Below are 19,595 nucleotides of genomic sequence, written 5' to 3'. Positions count from 1 at the left end.
TAGTGAGACCCTGTCTCCACAAAATATTTTTTAAAAATTAGCCAGGCATGGTGGCACACACCTGTGGTCCCAGCTATCCAGGAGGCTGAGGTGGGAGGTCTTGAACTATATTGGCCTTGAACTCCTGGCCTCAAGCAATCCTCCTTCCTTGGCCTCTCAAAGTATTGGGATTACAGGTGTGAGACACTGCACCCAGCCTTCTGTACATAATTAAGTGTGATGCTTGTATAGGCCTGGCAGCACAGTAGGTTTGTTTACACCAGCAGCATCACAAGCACGTGAGTAATGCATTGTGCCACGATGATACGATGGCTGTAATGTCCCTAGGCTGCAGGAATTTTTCAGCTCCATTATAATCTCATAGGGCCATGGGCATATGTGCTGCCTGTTGTTAACTGAAATGTCATTATGTGGTTCATGACTGCACTTTAAAATAAATGAACCACTACCCAGTGTACTGCTTATCAGTTAATTCTATTTTATTTAATTGCCTTCTTCAGCTCTAGGTTTATTTATTTTTAGGTCTTGCTTATTTGCTCTGCTCTTTTCTTAGAGCTGAAGTCTATGATAATTAATCATGGTTTCGTAGACGTTTTCTTTGGCTCCCTGTTTTTTGGTTTGTGTTGGCCTCTGTTTTTCATGCGAGAAGATTTCCTCAAAGGTCTAGACCCTGTGGACTGTCCCTCCACATGGACAAGTGAGACACGGAAAACCTGATTGGGAGCTCTGGGTGAGCTGATGGTGTCTTCTCCAAGGCCTGCGTGATGTGGACTCATTCTGTCTCTCTGACCTCATCTCCGGTCTCCTTCTCCCTTTCTTCTTTTGTCCCAGCTGCACTGGCCACCCTGCCATTCCCGTCATATCCGGATTATTGCTGCCTCAGGGCCTTTGCCCTTGCCGTGTCCTCTGCCTGGAGAGAACATCCCTTAAGTGTTCACTTGGCTTTTTCCTCCCACTTCTTTCAGATCTCGGCTCAAAAAGCAATTTACCCGAGAGGCTTTCCCTGATGACCCTTTATAAAATTTCCACCTCGGCCTTACTCTGCTTTTGTTTCCAATGGACTTATCATCACTCGATGTGACAGGACAGTATGCTGTTTAGATTTATTTGTTGTCTTTCTCCAGAAGAATAAAAGCTCTGTGAGGTTGGGGTCTTTGTTTTGTTCGTGGTTGTGTCTTTTGCACCTGCTGCAGTGCTTGGGATATTAGCACTCAGTGTGTATTTGTTGAATGAATGAATGAATGAATGAATGGTGGCTTCAGTGACTGTGAAAAGCCTAGGATCTGGGCATTTCATTAGAGGATTCCTAATATTCAGTCTCTGTATCTCTTCTTTTGGGTCAGTTTTCTCAGCTAGAAGAGTCCTGGCTGCCAGTATTCTTAGAGCTGACTAGGAAAGGAGGCTAAAGATCCAGTGCTTCAGTGTGAGGTCTCTTACCAGATTCTTTTGTTTTCAGTAAGCTACCCCTGTCTTCTTCTATGCCTGAGTCCGGGGGTCTAGAGCCTTTTGAATTAACTTCCTCAGGGAAACTCCTGGCTTATGCTGGGGAGGTGGGTTAGGAGTCACCTGGTTGTATGCATACGCTTGCGAGTGTGTGTGGAAGGGGCCGGTGGGAGTGTGGAATTTGCTTGTTTTTAAAGCCCAGCCACACCCTTATTTGCAGATGTTACTGGTATCTCTGATTCCTAAGCCGTTTTGGGGTTCTGCAGCGTATATTACAGTGACTGCTGGTAAATATTTAATTGGCTCTCTAGGGGAATACAAGCTCTAATTTGTGGTGTTTGCTGATTCACATGGTGTCAACATTACCACCACAGTTGACTTCAAGTTCCCATCATGACATCACTGAGCATGGATTTGATAAATCCCTTTATCTCCTCCTGTAGTAAGACTCAGGTCTCAGCCGTGCCTGCGACCCCGCTCCATTCTTTCTACAGCTTGGTTGCTCATCTCCTCTTTTCTTTACAAAAGATGCATGTTCTTCCATTACTAAGCAAGTGCATTTTGAGTTTCTGATACTTGTTACTAAGAGTTACGTTTTTTAAATTATGAGAATTTCTTTTTCTAAAGCCTGAACTTTCCAGGGTCTCCTTTCACATAATAGTGGCTTATCATGTTTTAACTGAGAAAATACAGATGGGCAAAAGGATACTAAGAATGCAGTAGTAACTATACAAATGAGCTTTTATCATGTCAATATGTATATATAAAGTATTTGTACAATAGGAGTCCTTGCATGTCCAAGGCATTATTTGGTATATAAATGATGCTTACTGACCATACACATTTGCAGACTCCTTGAAATAACTCTCAGCCCCACTGTCCTGCTCCCAAACCCAGAGTTGTTTAGTTCACAGGTTGGGAGCCAATGGTTCAGATGATCTTTTCTCTGAACATTCTCATTCCCATGAGTTAAATGAGCTCTTTCTTGCCTTTCTCCAAGATCTAAGTGTGTTTCTTTTATCTTTGAAATATTTCTTGAATCCATTCCCTTCTTTACATCTACTGCCAGTGTTCTAGTCCAGGCCCTACTTGCCCCTCCCATGTAGAGGCAACAGCTTTCTGGCTGGTCTCTTCTGTCTGTCCCTTCACCAGTCCACTCTCTATACGGCAGCCAGAGTGCTCTTCCTGGTGGGGTCCTTTTCATGTCCGAAAGGCTGCTGCTCATGTGTCCAGCCATGAGGCATGGGATAGCTGTTTCCATCACACTCAACAACTTGTGTTCTGTAAACCTTTTGCCCAGGAGCTTGGGTTTGACCCAGTTCTTTGGTAGCAACAGCCTTTTTCTAGTAGATGGAAAACGTGTATGTTACCTACAGAACTTTGTTACTCACCCCTGCGATCCTCCTGGTCAGCATTAGCCACACCTCAGCCCGGCATCCTGTAACACTTAGCACAGACTTTGGTTCTGGACTTCGTACACTGTGGGCACTTAGGGGACAGGACCTTTCAGTTATGTTTGTACACCCCAGCACACTGACGAGTACCCGGGACATAGTCGATGCTCGATCAATGTTAATTGAACAAATTGATATGGATTGGTGTGCTGGGGAGTATAGGTTTGAGACTAGTTCCCAAATGGGAGCTAGATAAGAAATGTGTGAGATATGGAAATGAAGTAAGAAAAATGTGTTGCTTTCCCGATTCTGTTTTTCCCATAGTATTTATGTGGTCCCATAGTATTTATATGGACTCTGGCACCAGGCTTGAGTTCAAATTTTGCTATGTGTATCAACTGATAAGCAAATAGAGAGGGCTGTGTGCTTGCACACAGTGCTTCACACCTTTATGTCTGAAAAGTGGATGGAAGCTATTATAACAGTGCTTACTTCTCAAGATTGTTATGAAGTTAGGCTGTGCATATTAGTGCATGTTAGTGCACAGTCTAACTTCAAGTGTGTGGCACAGTGATTGCTCAACAATTATTTGCAGCTCTTATTGTGAAGTTCAGTGCAGAAAAGGTAGAGGTCTCTGAGATCTGGATATCGCTGCAGGGTGGGGCTTAGGATCTTCACTGTGCTGCACTAAAAGAAAATGCAAATCTGACTCCAGAAGCCTTGGAGAATAATTTTGATCTTTTCTCTTAGAACAGCCTTTCTCAACCAGGGTTCATCTGGACCACAGAACACAGAAAGCGACTGGAGTGACTATTTTCTCAGTTCTCAGAATGTTACATCGCTTACACCGTTCTAGACGCACGGAGAGTATGTTCATTGTCTACAATTCAGGGCATGTAGGCTTCACTATCTCCAGTCCCCTGTGCTTTAAGAAAGGCTGCTCTGATACTCTTTGATGTTTCTTAGACCTGGTGCAGAGACTCAACACAGTGCATCAGAGTCACATCACTTTCAAGTCTTCTCTAGAAACCTCTCCCTCTCCTTAAACCTTCTCATAGTTGCTACAAATACCTCCCTTCCTCACCTGTAATTTGTTCCTTGAACACTTTGTTCTCCATATTGTGCTTATCACACAACTATTGACACGTGTTACTTTGCTTTTCCTGAGAGTCACACATCACTCCCCATCCCTGTGTGCTCTCCACTTCTGAAACTGCAGTGAATATCTCCAAAAAAAAATTAATGCCAATAACTGACTAAACACTAAACATGGTTGATGTCTTTTTTTTAATGCACTTTTCTAAGTCACCTGGCACCCTTGCTCCCTTCAAATAACTCTTCTTGACAAAAACTAGTTATCTGGGCACTTACTCTAACTGTTCTGACCTGTGCTGCTGAGGCTTCCGTGAGACTGGTGCTGTCTGGCAGAGCAAGTCTGCTCCTCCTGGTGCCACCCCTAGTTCCTGCTGCTCTTCAGCACTAACAACTCACGCTGCCTTCTAGAAAGCCAGCAGGCACCACCTTTTTAAATTTTTTTTTTTTTTGATGGGTGTGGTGGTCATGATGTCTTCTGTTAGAAAGAATATTGGGAAGGAAACTAGCAGCGTCTGCCACAATTCACATAATGGAATATCATATAGCCATTACTTTTTGAAGAATATTTATTGACATGGGAAAATGCTCACAATATGTTAAAGAAAGCAGGATACAAATCTGTAAATACAGCATGATCCCAATCTTGTAGTAAAATAAATTATATATGCATAGAAAAAATACAGGAAGGAAATACACTAAAACATTAACAGTGATCTCAGTTTGGTGGGATTTGGGGTAAATTATTAATTTTCTGCATTTTCCAAACTTTCCACAATGAACATATATTACTTTTATAATCAGAGGGGAAGAGGTCAAGACACGTGACACCTAGTCCTGGGAGGTGGCGAGACTGATGTGGCACTAAGGGGGTGTTTAGAGTCACTAGTACTGCCTCAGTCTGTGTCCTCATTTATTAAGGAGAGATAATAACACCTGCCCTGCCTGCCTCCCAGGACTACTGGGCATCCGAAAGGGTTACAATATCTGGTGATGCTTCCTCTGTAGCAGCAGCTCCAGTGCTTTATTTTAGGACGCACACCTCCGTACCCTGCTTCCAAGGTCAGGAGAGTTGTGGGCAGAGGGGCCAGTCTGCAGCCTTGGTCCCTGGCCTATCCTAAGGGATTCCAGGTCTTCATTGGAAATCCAGTGCTGACCACACAAGTTTCCCACTCATACTTCCACTCCAGGTCACTTCCCTGCTTAAAAACTTCTTTAAACTAGTTCTGTTGAAATAGTTATTGCTTAAAATGGCCTGAGAATGACCACCCTCCTCACCCCACTCTGTTCCCAGCATTTCAGAGCCCTAAGGAGGCACAGTGTGGGCCCAGGTGTACTGTGGGGAAAAGGAAGGAGCGGTGCTGGGAATCAGGCCACCAGGGTTGGACTCTTCCTTGCTGTGATGTGGGGTAACTTTCACAAGCTTTCTGGAGAGGATCTTTCATATGCGATAAGGTGAGGTTACACGAGATAACATACATAAAAAGCCCAGCATGTAGTAAGCACTTAATAGATATTAGTTCTTTTTCCGTGTGCCAGATGAAGACACTCATCTTCTTCCCCGCAAATTCTCTCTTTTTAAAAACAAAGCTTGGTGCCCAATGCAGAGAAATGCAAAATGAAACAGAATTCACTGAAAGCAGAAGAGCACAGCTACTGAAACAGGACTGTTCAAACACTTACTCTGCATAAAGAAAGCTGGTAAGATGGCATTTCATTAAACACATCTTCAGTTCGTTAAGCTGACATGCATGCCAAAGCTATTTGATTATAGAAATTATAAAAATACTTTAAAAATGCATTTGTAGAATGAAATAACAAAAATACTTGAATTTTTTCTAAACTTTTTTTCACTTAATCTAAAATTATGAATTGCCCATTTCTTTTGCTGTTGGTTAAAACCTGGGTCACTCACCTCTCCTCAAATATTTTGGATGAAATTCTAACATGTATTGCCTTCTTCCTAGCCTTTTATAAAGCATTCTGGATTTAATTTCTTCTTTTAAAAAAACTCAGGGTCACCAATATGAGATTTAGTCTATGGGCCATATTGTTAATACACACATTTTCGGGGCCAACTAGAGTATCCTTTGGTAAGGAGATAGTCCCAGATTTGCTACGTCTTGAAGTTTTATTCTTCTCATCTATCTGGTTTTCAGTTGGCCTTTTTCTTCTTTCAGTATGCCTGCCTTCAATCTAGCAGCCTCTTTCTTTGCCATTTTTTGTGAGCTTCAAAGCCAGCTAATAAAACATGTTGGAAGCGTATGCAAATTTCAGTTCAAAGTCTAAGAGTGATATTCCTGAAGATCTCTCCCACAAGTAAGTCGCAAGAAGCTTTGTGACATCTCCTCTGGCAGCTGAAAGGCCTTTTACAACTCAATTCCCGAGTTTTTTGCTTTGCCAGAGAGGTAACTTCTGGATAAATGACCTTTTCATAATACTCCATGTACTTTACCTGTCCTTAAAAAGGCTATTAGAAGTGGGACAATGGATGTAAAAGCACTTTAAAAAGCATAAACTGTGAAATAGTATTGTTTAGCCCATGTATCTATAAAGAAACACACACAGATGGCCAAATTGAATCAACCCCAATGTTTTATTTAAAGTTTTAAAAGGCAGTGGTTAAGCACATTATGTATATATGTATATATATGAATGTATGTACGTGTGTATATACATACATATATATACAGGAAACCAACCCCTTTTCAACTTTAGCCGCTGATGAGCTAGGCCCACTGTCTAGTGCATGACTCACTTTCTCCTTCTCCATAGGACCAATTCTAAAAGTAAAAATAAACAGCCTTTATCAGTTTAACAGTAACTAATTGTGTTTCTTTTTCTTAAATAAATAAAGTTACTATTAAACTGATCACATATGGTAGAAACGTAGAACACACACACACACCAGCACACACACAGTTCCCAATTTAAAACGTGATGTATGAATGACCTATATGTACAAATGGGTGCTGCTGACTCCCCCACCCCAAGCAGAGGCCACGAAAGAACTCCCATTACTCAGGGAGCCCCCATTCTCTCTGCTGGGATGGAGGATGTGTGTGTTCCTGGCACCCCGGGTTAGACCTCAGAATGCATACTCCCCATGCACTGATACAGATGGTGGTTCAGTTCTATGGTACTAGTGTTCAGGTACATTAGGGAATAAATAGGCATTTGTAGCTGCCTGAGAACTAAACCATCATTTATAACTCTTTATAGGGAGAAATGTATTCTGAAGTTTTAGCTAAGTGACATACAAACTTTTAGAGTATAATCAGTTTGTAAGTCTGAGGCTGTGTGTGTGTTTCCATATATTTATACAAAATTGATATGAAGAATGGGGCTAGGTTTATGGAGCAGCTGCTAGGCTTCCATTTGGTGAGTTCTGATCTAAGAAGTCGATTGCCCAAGGCTTTATTTACCAGCTCATTCTGTTTCTCATGTGCCTCTGGCTGCTGGAGAGATTCAGAAGGGGCCACTCACACAAGTGAGGGGAAGGACATGGCTAAATCTTCTGCTAAGAAGCTTGGCAAAAAGAATTGCCAGATTCAACCAGGGCCGCTTTGTAGAATAAAATCCTTCAATTCCATCCTGATGAAATGGAATTTTTTTTCTGCTTCTAGCCCCTGTAACCCTGTCTAACTGCAGCTCTGTATGAATACCTCAATATCGCAAAAAACACAGGGTCACCTCTTAAATATGCTGGATTCTCAATGAGTAAACCAGTTAATGTGTTTCTAGCCAAAGCAAGGGCATAAATGTTTTAGAGAAAAGATTCCCCTGGAGCTACAGAGAAAAGATGCTGATAAAGCAATATTGAGAGTTGAGCAGGTGATGCTTTTAGTCTGTGTCAGAGCTGGTCTCTTCGATGACAGAATACTGGTTGAGTGCTTCCTCCAAAGGCGTTATTGTCCCATCAGGTTTTAGTCCCATTGGTTTAAGCAACTCCTCTCTAGAAAAAGAGATAAAAGAGAGAGAGAAAAAAAGTATTCACCAGCATCACACACACACCCCTCCCCCCCGCCCAAATCCACACCCTTTTAAAAAGAAAAGTCTTTAAAAACCAAAGTATTTTCCCTTCAGCTCTCTCTGTGTGTTTGTAATAGGAAAGATGAAAGGGGCATGGAAAGAAAAAGAGGAGATAAAAGACTTCATTCACACAGGCCAAACCTACTAAGCCAATTAAAAGTATGAAAAGTCAAGGTCTAAATGGGCTCAGGACAAGGAGCAGGTCTCTTCTGTTTTGAATAATTAACTTTTCTTTTTTTTCCGTTTGTGGATTGGTTTTGTTTTAGAGAAGTTGAAGCTATCAAAATTTCACCTGCTCCAGTGGTTGGAGCATATAATTAAATGGCTGATTTGATATGCATACACTTCATTCAATGGAATAAATCTATCGGTTTTGATTTTGCCTCAATCTCTAAGTGATACGTAAGTACTTGTTGATTCATTTCAAATTAGTTGGCCTTCCCCAACTCTCTCCCCGACTTTTCTTTCCTTCTCTCTCTCTCTTTCACTCTTTCTTTCCTCCTCCTCCTCCTCCTTTTTAAAAAACACCATTGCTTTTGTTTGTGGCAGTTTAATTATGGGATTGACAGCCATTTTAATCTCTTCAAAGCTCCCCAATGGCCGCTTTTCAGCTAATCCAATTATATCTACTCCACAAGTTACAGCCTCATCTAAAGATGATTAATTATTGATTAAGCCAATCAAAAAGCATTAGGAAAGATTTATTTAATCTTTTCATAGGTTTTTATTTATTACATGGAGATTATGGTGAATGTACCTGTTGAGTTGCTAACTCCAGTCCTCCCATCCCTAAAAAGGTCAGCAGTGTACTTAGGAGTGGCCTTGAAGAGCCCCTATGAACTGCTTAAAACTTATTTATCACAGAAATGGGCATCACCCCCCAAAAACATGTCCATAACCAAAAACCCACATGGCAGCAGCTAGAATGTTGCTGAGATTTGCATGGAAGGGAAATGACTCCCTCCTCACAGTTGTCCCTTAGGCTAGGAGAAAGAAGGGCTCCCTCCTGGGGAGGGGCAGTCACACAGTAGTGTAACGGTGTTACAGACACAGTGAAGCCTCCTGGGAAGGAGTGAGAACAGCTCAGTGGTCAATGGATAAGAAAACAGGAGCCTGATGAAGAGCTCTGGCTAGCTCCAGTAGACAATTTCGAAGTGTTTGAAAACTTTGTTTGGGAAATGTGAACGTCTGACAGGCTAAGTTGAGGCTCCTGAACATTATGAGGGAGGAAATGTGTTTCCCAATCCAAGAAATGGGGTCAGAATCATAGAACTTAAAGTTGGAAGGGGTCTTAGAGATCATTAAGTCCAACCCCCTTCTTTAATAAAGGAGACTGAATGACTCATCCAAGGTCACATATCTAGTTGTAGAGCTGGACCTGGGACATGGGTCTCCTGAATCCCAGTCCAGTGATCTTTGCAGCCCACCGCATCTGGATTAATCACCCTAACTGCAGTGGAGGAGCACACTGAGTTCATGTCTTCAACACCTGTTCAATGACTATGTGACAGGAACTATGTCATATACTGGGAAGAAAGGAAGACCAGGTACAGCTGCTGCCTTTGAGGAGCAAATATATGCAAAAGTCATTTCGAGCAGAATGAGGTAAATGCTGTAAGAGAATTATGAACAAAGAAGTGTGGCAGCTCCTGAGATGAAGCACTGACCAGGCTGTCTGGGGAGGGCACTGCCAAATAAGGTGTCAGTGAGTGGCCCTGTACTAGGCAGACGGGCACAGAGCGTTTCAGATAAAGGAGACTATAAAGAGCTCCGAATGGTCCCACTGACGTGTGTGATTCTGTATCTTTTAGACCTTTTTGGATTGTGTCAGCTCATCTTTTGTATCTCTGGGGTCTCATGAAGCCGGGAAAAGGCCCAGTGTTTGGGGAATGGTGAGGTTCAATGAAGGAGGGGCAGGAGGTAAGCCTGCAAGGGTAGTTTGGGATGCAATAGTAAACAACGTCTTAAATGCCAAAATAAGGAGCTTCGATTTCACTCTGTAAAGAGTGTTTGATTACGTTTGTTTTATAAGAAAGTATCTCTGGCAGCAGCATGATAGACACTTTGGAATTAGTGGCAGATAGACAAGTCATTGGGGGAGTCATCATAATAGTGTGTGGGGGAGGAGACAGAGAGCTGGATTAAGTCTGAGGTTGTGGGAAGAAAACGCAACATTTCTGAGGTAGATCTCACCACTCACTGGGAGGAAAAGGGGTTGGAGAAGGAGAGTAGTAAGTAGAGAGTTTCTGTTGTTTCAGCTCAGATGACCAAGTGGATGGTGACTCTATTCAATGGGACCAGGACATAGCAGATGGAGATTTGGTGGGGAGATGCTGATATATTTTAGGACCTGAAGAGCTTGAGGTGCCTACATGACAACCAGGTAGGAATGTTCAGTGGAGAGCTAGAAACAATGTTTCCATTAAAACTTCTCTCTAGCACTGACATCAATCATATATCTGTATTTTAAATAAATTCCTGGTTCTAACTGATTGTGCTAAAGGACTTTGTGATGTTGGATACTACATATTAACAACTGACACAAAAGGAGAAGAGGGAGAACCTGCTGGGAATGAAACGCTGAGGGTCTGAAGGGGTTGGTAAACTCAGGGGCGGGGTAGGGACCGAAGGGTAGGGATAGGTAAAAGTAGGACTGGCAGATGGGACTGGAGAGATTCTATCGAGTGATAAACTGCTGGGTGGATATACCATCACTCCTGAGACTAACGCTACTGCATCTCTTTGATAAAAAAAGGATTCTGGGGCTAGCTACTAACTTGTATGAAGTATCTAGCACTTTCACATCTAAACCCAGGAAGAATATTTTCAAGTAAGTCTATCAGCTTTATCCCTGCTCCCTAATCCAATTACAGAAATAATTAAAAACATTAAATTAGTTTTATGGCCAAATTATAGGATTTCATTATGGAACAATGGGCCCATATTTTAATTCTTACTTGTGAACTTGTGAACTATTCTTCTCAAGATTTACTTTCTGGGTGCTTTGTATCAACCCCCACTAAAATGGAAGTTTCTCTGAAGGTATGAATTATTTTCTTCTCCACATGGCTCTACTCTCTGTAGGAAAGGCGTCAGTGAACAATGGCCATACAATCATGCATTGTGCAAATGAATTAAGGCAGCAATGTGATGTCATGGAAAGAAAAAAAAAGATCTGGAGTCAGGAAGTCTGTCTGAAGTCCTGATTCTCCTCCACTTACCAGCTGTGTGATCTTGGGCAAGCTTCCAAGTCTCAGTTTCCCTACCAGTGAAATGGGGGTCGTGATAATCCTGGCTGTACCTACTGACTAGCGAAGATGTAAGTAGTGGTAGTAATAATAATAATAATCATAATGTAGACCAAAGACTTGTGAATTGTAAAGGACAAATGTTTGTTGTTATTATTGTGGTACAGTGAATAGCACATATAGGTTTTGGAGTCAGATGGAGCTGTGCTCTAATTCTGGATCGATCAGTCACTAGCTGTAAGAACATGAACTCACTGAATTCCAATTTCCTTATCTGTAGAATTAGGACAGGAACACGTACCTCACACTAAGTTGTGATGAGGGCAAAAGGCTACTATACATACAAAGTGTGTAGTATAACATTAGGCTGGAATGTAGTTAGAATCCACAAATTGCCATTCCTGTCCCTCAGGTGCTTACAGAAGGTTTTCCCATGCTGGTTAGGGATTAAGTGGGGGAAGAATATGCAGAGGCAAATAAAAGACATGGTCCCTGTCCTCAAGAAGCTTTTAGTTCAGAAGATAAAACACACACACATTAAACAATATTGAAAGAATTACAGAACAGCAGATTAACAAGCTTGAGATGATTAACAGGCAGAGCCCTGCTTTCTTTAAGCTTTAAAATTTGTCAGTATACCCTTACTGTATTTGAAATTGGTTTTAAAGGAGATTTCTTGTCCTGTCTGGGAGTAGAAGGAGAGGATCATTTACAGATGTGTGACTGTTTGTTCTAATTGACCCCAGGTTTATTTCTCATACCCCCATCCTAACTTTTCTCATCTTCTTCCTCTATCCTTCCAACTAGCGGCCCACAAATATCAAAATGAAATATTTGATACAGAGACTCACTCCTAAAAGGCTTGATAAATGACCTGGTTGGGTTTAATTTATAATCTTGGACTATTTCATTTGCAATCTGTTGTATCTAGATCAGCAAGATGTGGACAAAGAATGGGAAGCTTTAATGAACACCACAGAAATATTCCTTCACCAGTCGTATGGACTATGCACATGTGGGAGGGACACAGGAGGAGACAGGGATGCTGACCACAGGCTCCTTGCAGTAGGTGGACTCAGAGGCCAGACTGTAATGGCAGTGATGGACATGGATTCACAGGGAGAAAGGCATCCCAGAAGCAGAAGAATTAGTCAAGCAGAGGCACAGAAGCAAGAGTTAGTTGTGTGCAGGGACTGGCAAGCAGGCTGGCTCCGCTGAGATAAAGGAAAAAAAAACAAAACAAAACTCAAAAGAGATGAGGTATAAAAGAGGATTTGAATGGAGACCTTGAATCCTAGGCTGACAAGTCTGGACTTCAGTACAAAGGTATTCTTGTTTTCTATTTCAAGAGTGCCCCCTTACCCCCTACTTCTAAGGATATTAAAAATAACTGTCATTACAAAGCTGGAAAGCTATGAAATACTACTGCTCTGATATTTTAAAAAGATAATGTCTACGCTTTACTCAATTTTCATATCCCTATGTGTCTAGCACAGTGCCTTGCAGATAGCAGATCCTCAATAAGTGTTTGTGAGTTAAATTTAGTTGTGCTTGATATTATCTTTCATTTTCCTGAAGAGAAAAGGTATGGTGTCTAATGGGACTCCTAATGACTAAACCATGAAGAAAAAAGCTAAATCTCTGGGTACAGATTCACATTCATCACCAAGATTTACAGGGTTAGAAACAGGATTAACATTCCACAGGAAATTCTGTATAATGCTTTTCAGAGATTTCTTGTTCTCTACTAGACTGTGAGCAACTTGAGGGCAGAGTCCATGTCTTCTCAGGCTGTGATTTGCCAGTATCTAGTACAGAACACAGCACATGGCAGGTGCTCAGTAAACATGGCATAAGTGGAGACCATTTGTCAGGAATCATTCTCATGTTATTTTAACTGTAATTATTTTCCTGATGAATTAATATCATCAGGTATTCTGACAGTTCAGCAGAAGTCAAGCCCCCTTTTCACCAGACAGCCTGGAATTCCCAACCATTAACTGGTATAGACTAGGCTTCTTCCATATGGGGCATCGGAGGAACTAGATTCTGGTCTCAGATGTTCCACTGACTTGCTAGGTGTCCTTGGGCACGTCACTTGCCTCTCTGGGCTTGAGTCTCCCCATCTATAAAGTGAGTGGTTGGACAAGATAATCCCCAATATTCTACACTAATTTCAAGAGGTTAAGTGTTGGGCTATAAAATAATTTTGATCTATTTAAAAAGCCGCTAGGTTTTTAAAGATACTCAAACTCATTATTACTAAGCCTTTGTTTCTAATGCAGATATTCTAAACCTAAGAGTCAAACACAGCATCCTACCAAATTGTCACAGACATACACCGAGACCAAAGCCCTTTCTGCAAGACTACCAGCATATGATTAAAATGATTACAAAGGGAAACCAAAGCAATGGCAAGTGCTACAAAAAGGATCCAAATTCAATCATGGCCCTCAATAAACAGGCCATTTCATAAAGAGTTACTGGTCCTAAATTATGAAGGTCCTATCTAAAAAGGATGGCTATGTGTCAGATATATGTATATCATGGCAAAACGGAGATACTGTATATTGAAATGTGTATCAGGATTAAGATATTCACATAGCAACAACTCCTTCATACTTACCTTCAATGCTACACACAGGCCTTAACACAAGTTAAGACTGCCCTCGTATCAAAAAGTACAGTGATGTCTACTGGATAAAGAGCCCATTCTAGGCACTGTGACAGTATCATGGCGGGCTTCTCATCTGATCAGGCATCTGGCCAGGGAAGAGATAAGCCTCCAAGAATGTTCAACTGGAACGAAACATCATTTAGAAATTTGATCTTACTAAACGATAAGGAACCATAATCTACAAGGGCTTGGCCAGGCAAGAGGACACAGATAAAGCACGTCCAAGAAAGGAAACCCTATTTTGCCCCAGCCTAACCCTTGGGACTGCTAATGGAAACCAAAAAAATAATTCTTAAAGAGCTAGGGATGGGAGATACGGAATTTACACCATATTTAAAATATTCTGGTCTGGTTTTTTTTCCAGATATATTTTAACATTTTCCTGAGCCACCGTTTCCCTATAAGTATGGTATACTCTGGGATGCCTGGGCTTATATGACTTCTCAGAACCTTAGAGAAGGTTCTGCTTTTTAGGGCTTCTGGTTCCTATACGACTCTTTCCCCCAAAAATGACAGTGCAAAATTGGGGTTCAGATACTAACATACCCAATCGCACATTATAGAATAGGTCAGACGTGTATGTGTATAAAACACCTTACTTGACCTGAAAGCAAGAGAATACTCTTGCCCACAGCACATGTTTTTGTGCAATACAAACAAAACATTCAATTCAAGTGTACTTGTTGAAAAACAGGACATAATTAAGCAGTTGGTAAAATGCATTCTTGTTTCCCACTTGCAGATCTCCCAAGAGTCCCTTCGAATTTACCTATACGAGTTTCAGCTTCCCGCTTGCCACTTAGCTTGATAACGACTCAAAAATCATTCCCTTGTTTTCAAGGGCTCTTCTTTCTTGTCTGCTCTGTGTACTACAGGGCAGTATTGACACATGGAATTAATGACAGGGTCTGTAATGAAACAACAGTCATGCAAACACCAGTCTGCTCTTTTGATAAAACAGCATGTTAGAGACCTATTCACCTCCCTCTAATTGAGTACTGCATAATAGTTCCGATCCTTTTATGTAACATATTTTGTTCTATGATTAGAAAAGAAGAAAAGGGGGGGAAACATATGAGGCATTGCTTCCTTCAATCACCCCCTGATTAATTCTCTGTTTTTAATGAGGGCGGCTGCTATTTAGGCAGGTTCTGTTACATACTTGTTTTGTTGACTTCTGTACAATGTATAACAAAACCTGAGACCGGATAATTGGGAACCATTTCTTAGGCACAGGATTCCTGCTCTTAATGTAAGGTTGACTTGGAAAAAAGAATCCTGACATTTTAAATTAGCCATTTCATATTTAATTCCTTTTCACATTTGAAAGATGGGATGAGAAATTAGTATATAAATAAAGCATTTTAATTAACATAGAGCTTTTCAAAAAATGCCTGTTAAAATGGATGGAGCCTGTGATAGCCCTGAGAAGGAAGCTCTGTAGTTCTTTTAAAGTCTGGGAGTGCATCTTATATCAAGATTTCAGCATCACTGGAATAGTTCATAATCCACTGAAGTATAACGGGTTTCCCAATAACTTGTGATATTCTTATAAATGTTTTCACCTCTTTTTTTCTCACAACAATAATATTATAACCTTTGGACTGGTTAACATGTTCAGTTAGATACTGTAAAAGTGTCCTTTAGGCTTGAACCTGGATCCTTCATCTTTCATCTAATGACTTTCCAGGGCTGACTGGTTATACTGATCTTTCACTAAGCCACTGACTCATGGTAGCTTTTCCATAGCAAATTTGAGGTCTAGGCTACATCTTTGAAAGGATTCAGAGATCCTTCCCTCAGCCCTCATCACTGTGCTTTGGGATTGGGTACAATTGGGAGAGTAAAATATGCAACATAAAAATATTGTTACCCAAGACAAATGGATATGGCGTACAGTCCCCACATCACTATGTCCTTCCACTTTATAAAGGTAATTGGGAATTGTCTAAACCAGGGGTGTCCAATCTTTTGGCTTTCCCGGGTCATATTGGAAGAAGAACTGTCTTGGGCCACATAAAATACACTTAACACTAATGATGGCTGATGAGCTTAAAAAAATTGCAAAAACATCTCATAAAGTTTTAAGAAAGTTTATTAACTTGTGTTGGACCACATTCAAAAGCGCCCTGGGCTGCGGGTTGAACATCTTTGGTAAATAGTCCCATGGGGAAGCCTTTTTTAAGTTAGGTTTTATTAATGTGATCACATGTATGAAAATTTGTCAGAAGAGCCATAATCATTCTCTTTTAAAAAACAATTTAAAAACCTTGTATTAACATAGAATCATAGAAATTTTACTTGTTTCCTTCATAAAGCTTTGCTTTTTGTGTTTTAAAATATGAGCTATTTATTTAGCATTTGACCTGATACCTACGAAGAGCTCAACTATGGAATGAAAAAGCAGTAATGCGTGTCCTCTAAATCTCAGTTCTCTTCTAAGGTAAATATGCTTATTATCTGTCTTTTGTGTTTTTCATTTATTTAAAATTTAGAATGTCTTAAAAATAATCAGACAACTTTTGAGAGCTGTTGGTAATTTCTCACAATAACACACAATCTGGAGTCTCAAGACTGAGAACTGGACTTGGGTTAATCACTTAATCTTTGGTGCATTTAATCCTTAAAAAAATACCTGATGCTATTTAATTCACAGGGCTGTTTTAATAATCAATGGAGATAACGTATACGGAAGCATTTTTTAAACCTTAAAGCACTATATAAATATTAGTTGGGTTTTTTTTTTTTTAAATCACTGTTCACATTTCTGTTAGATCACATGCAAAGCTTCTAAAAATCTGCCACCCACCTCACAGTAAACAGCATGGTTAAGAAAATATAGAGAAAAAGAGATCAGGTATAGTACTAGAAGAATAAAGTTCAGTTTTATCTTTAAGTGGTTTAAAAAATTATTTCTTGGTAATTTATTTACAGAATTTTTCTACTCTGTTGTCCAAATTAACAAAATAAATATTAATAAGACGTCAGCATGCCAACTGACACTGTTGAATAAAGAGGTAGAAACAGAAGTTCTTAATGCTCTTCTCAATACGGAAGACTTAAAAGTTAAAGAATGAGGAGAACTAAGAGCAAACAGCCAGTGGGATGATTCTTATTTGATGTTCCTCTACTAGTCAAAACCCATTTCAGACAGTACTTTAACCAAGAGCTCAAAGTAGTTATTCCCACTACAGATCTAAAGAACAATGACTACAAATAGGCAACACAAAGGTAGCATGGCATCCTACTTACAGGTGTCTAGCCACTGGAAAGGTCCTATGTAACCTAAGGATAGATAATATCAAGCTTCTCAAATTAATCCTCCCCTGACACCTTAAGGATATATTAATTTAGCTGGATCCAAGTCGTCTTAATTCAATTTCCAAGCAATCTTACAGTGTATTTTAATGAGGTAGACTAGCACTGTCTAATAAAAATATAACGTAAGCCACAATGTAAGCCAAATGTATGCACTCTTAAATGTTCTAGTAGCCACATTGAAAAAGAATAGGTAAAATTAATATTTTATTTAACCCAATCTATCAAAAATATTATCATTTCCATATGTAATCCATATTAAAAAAATGAGATATTTTCCTTTTTTTGTGCTAAGTCTCTGAAATCTAGTGAGTATTTTACAGTGATAGGACATCCCAATTTGGACTAATGTCATATATAGCTGTGGTTACCAGACTGGACAGGGTAGATCTAAAGAATTTTCTGATGAAAACAAGATTTTTATATTTTCATATCTATAATAGATCTTATAATGCTCTAAAAATTAGAACATGTTTATGAAATGTATCTGAAAAGCATTTTCTTGACTAACTTATCACAAAGGTAGGTGTAATCACAGTCGTTGGTATTTTTGTAAGGAGAGTAAAATAACTTATTTATAAGAAAAAACTATGTATTTGTTATTTTTTGGTTATAAACTACCTATCTCAGCCTTAGTCAGTTTAAAAATAATCTTTTGATTAAAGGGAACTAATCTTACATCTAGTGCCTGCATTTATTTTGAAAGTCATGTTCCAAATAGTACACAATGACTGGCAAAAAAAAAAAAAAAAAAAGAAAAGAAAAGAAAACACTTATTGGCTAAGGAGTAAGAAAAGGAAGAAATGGTAGAATAATTATCTTTATATAAATTTTAAAACATAGATTTTGATGGCAGAATATATAAGCAAAAAGGCAATGTATCTTGTTAGACAGTGATGGGATAAGGTTGAATAGAGGATTAATTAGCTCTGGTTCCAATTTAGAAACTAAAGGGGATTAGAGAAGTCAAAACAAAACTGTAACTTGAAATATTATTTCCCTTGGTTAGTTTAAGCTTAAGCCAGTCAATGTTCTCTCTTTTCTAGACGAGGCACCATTATTATACACAAGTTGTGTGCAATAGCTAAGGCAAATGAAATTGTATTAGGCACAGTGGGCTTGCTTTAACTACACAATTCCCATTCAGATCTCCTGCTTGAGTTGCAGGGGCTTATTTTTTCCGAAGTCAGGGAAGGAAAGAGGAGGTGAAGGGGCAGGCAAATTTCATCCGCTTTTCCATCTCTGCCCCCACATTAAAAATGTCAAATGAGGCTTTCTATAATTTCATGCCTCAGGCCTTAAATGTTTATATTTGATAAATATTACAATTATCATTCTATATTAAAGGAATTATGGACCCCAATATTTAAATAAGCCAGTCATGGCTCAAAGTACTTTATGGAATTCCTTTCTAGCCCTGAATTTTATGACATCTGGCCAAAAAATAGAACTGACAAAGTATACTTTAAAGTCTTAAACCATGTAAGTATTTTAAAGCTAAAAACTGCCCTTCAAATTTGGGGATCAGCTATTTTCATTATTTCATCATCACATACTGTGGAAACCACAGGATACAAGGCACTGTACTAGCTAGACATGATGGGATTTATAGGGTTCAGATTCTTTTCCAACTCTTTAGACCTCTAGGTGCACTGCCAATCCCCTTATCTACATCTATCACAAATACAATCCTTATACTAAAAAAAAAAAAAATCACTTGGAATACTCAAGTCAGTTCATATTCAATGGGAAGAAAATATCTGAGCACTAATCCTCCAATATCTTTGGAGATCTAGCTGAGAGAAAGCTGCTAAGGTGGTGAGCTCTTTGAGGCAGCAGCTATGTCCAGCATGGAGGCAAAAGAGAAATGTAATTTTAACTTTTACATTGGTGGTTTTATACTTTTGGTAGTGAATAACATCTATACCCTACACCAGGCTCAGTAACAGTACCTGGCATAACCAACCTTAGTCATCATCACTTTGGTAAGTGCTTTGGCACGGGCCACTGTTGCTAACCACCATCCTGGTGCAGGTCCTTCACATCTGCTCTCCTATGGATGGAAAAAAGGAAGTGTCTAGTGTCCATTCATTGGCCACATCACCTCCAACCCTATCCTTTACTCACATGCCTTTCAATTCAGGTGCAGGAGAAAACCATTTCATTTTTGAGAAGGAAAGTTAATCAGACAAAGCTATGGTACACTCTTAGCACAATAAAGACTTGTTTGAACGCAGAACGTCCTAGAGTGAAAGGGAGGGAACTAACCAATAGTACAATGCCGACAGGGTGATTAGGAAGGGTTCTGGCAAACACTCACTATAACAGACAGACACAGTAGCACAGTGGACAGAGCAAAGGTCTTGAGTTCTGGAAAATGAAGGTCTAGTC

The 19,595-nt window shown here is 39.9% G+C and overlaps 1 protein-coding gene across 4 annotated transcripts in view; it reads right to left on the bottom strand.

Moving 5' to 3' along the window:
- Nucleotides 1-4,484: 4,484 nt before the first annotated feature.
- Nucleotides 4,485-19,595, bottom strand: part of RIC8B (RIC8 guanine nucleotide exchange factor B) — a 122,506-nt gene continuing 107,395 nt past the window's right edge. Inside the window, exons 11-12 of one of the 4 annotated variants that reach the window (XM_011975526.1) lie at nt 19,171-19,257; nt 6,507-7,884 (exon numbers count right to left, since the gene is read on the bottom strand). In XM_011975526.1, the coding sequence (XP_011830916.1) occupies nt 19,218-19,257 (40 nt within the window). In that variant the 3' untranslated portion in view covers nt 6,507-7,884; nt 19,171-19,217. Of the gene's footprint in view, nt 7,885-19,170; nt 19,258-19,595 lie in introns of those variants that run through there. The other 3 variants (XM_011975525.1, XM_011975523.1, XM_011975524.1) reach the window with 3 other exon arrangements.

Source organism: Mandrillus leucophaeus, unplaced genomic scaffold (genome assembly GCF_000951045.1).
Source record: "Mandrillus leucophaeus isolate KB7577 unplaced genomic scaffold, Mleu.le_1.0 Scaffold157, whole genome shotgun sequence".
Taxonomy (NCBI): Eukaryota; Metazoa; Chordata; class Mammalia; order Primates; family Cercopithecidae; genus Mandrillus; species Mandrillus leucophaeus.
This window is presented reverse-complemented; position numbering and strand designations above follow the sequence as displayed.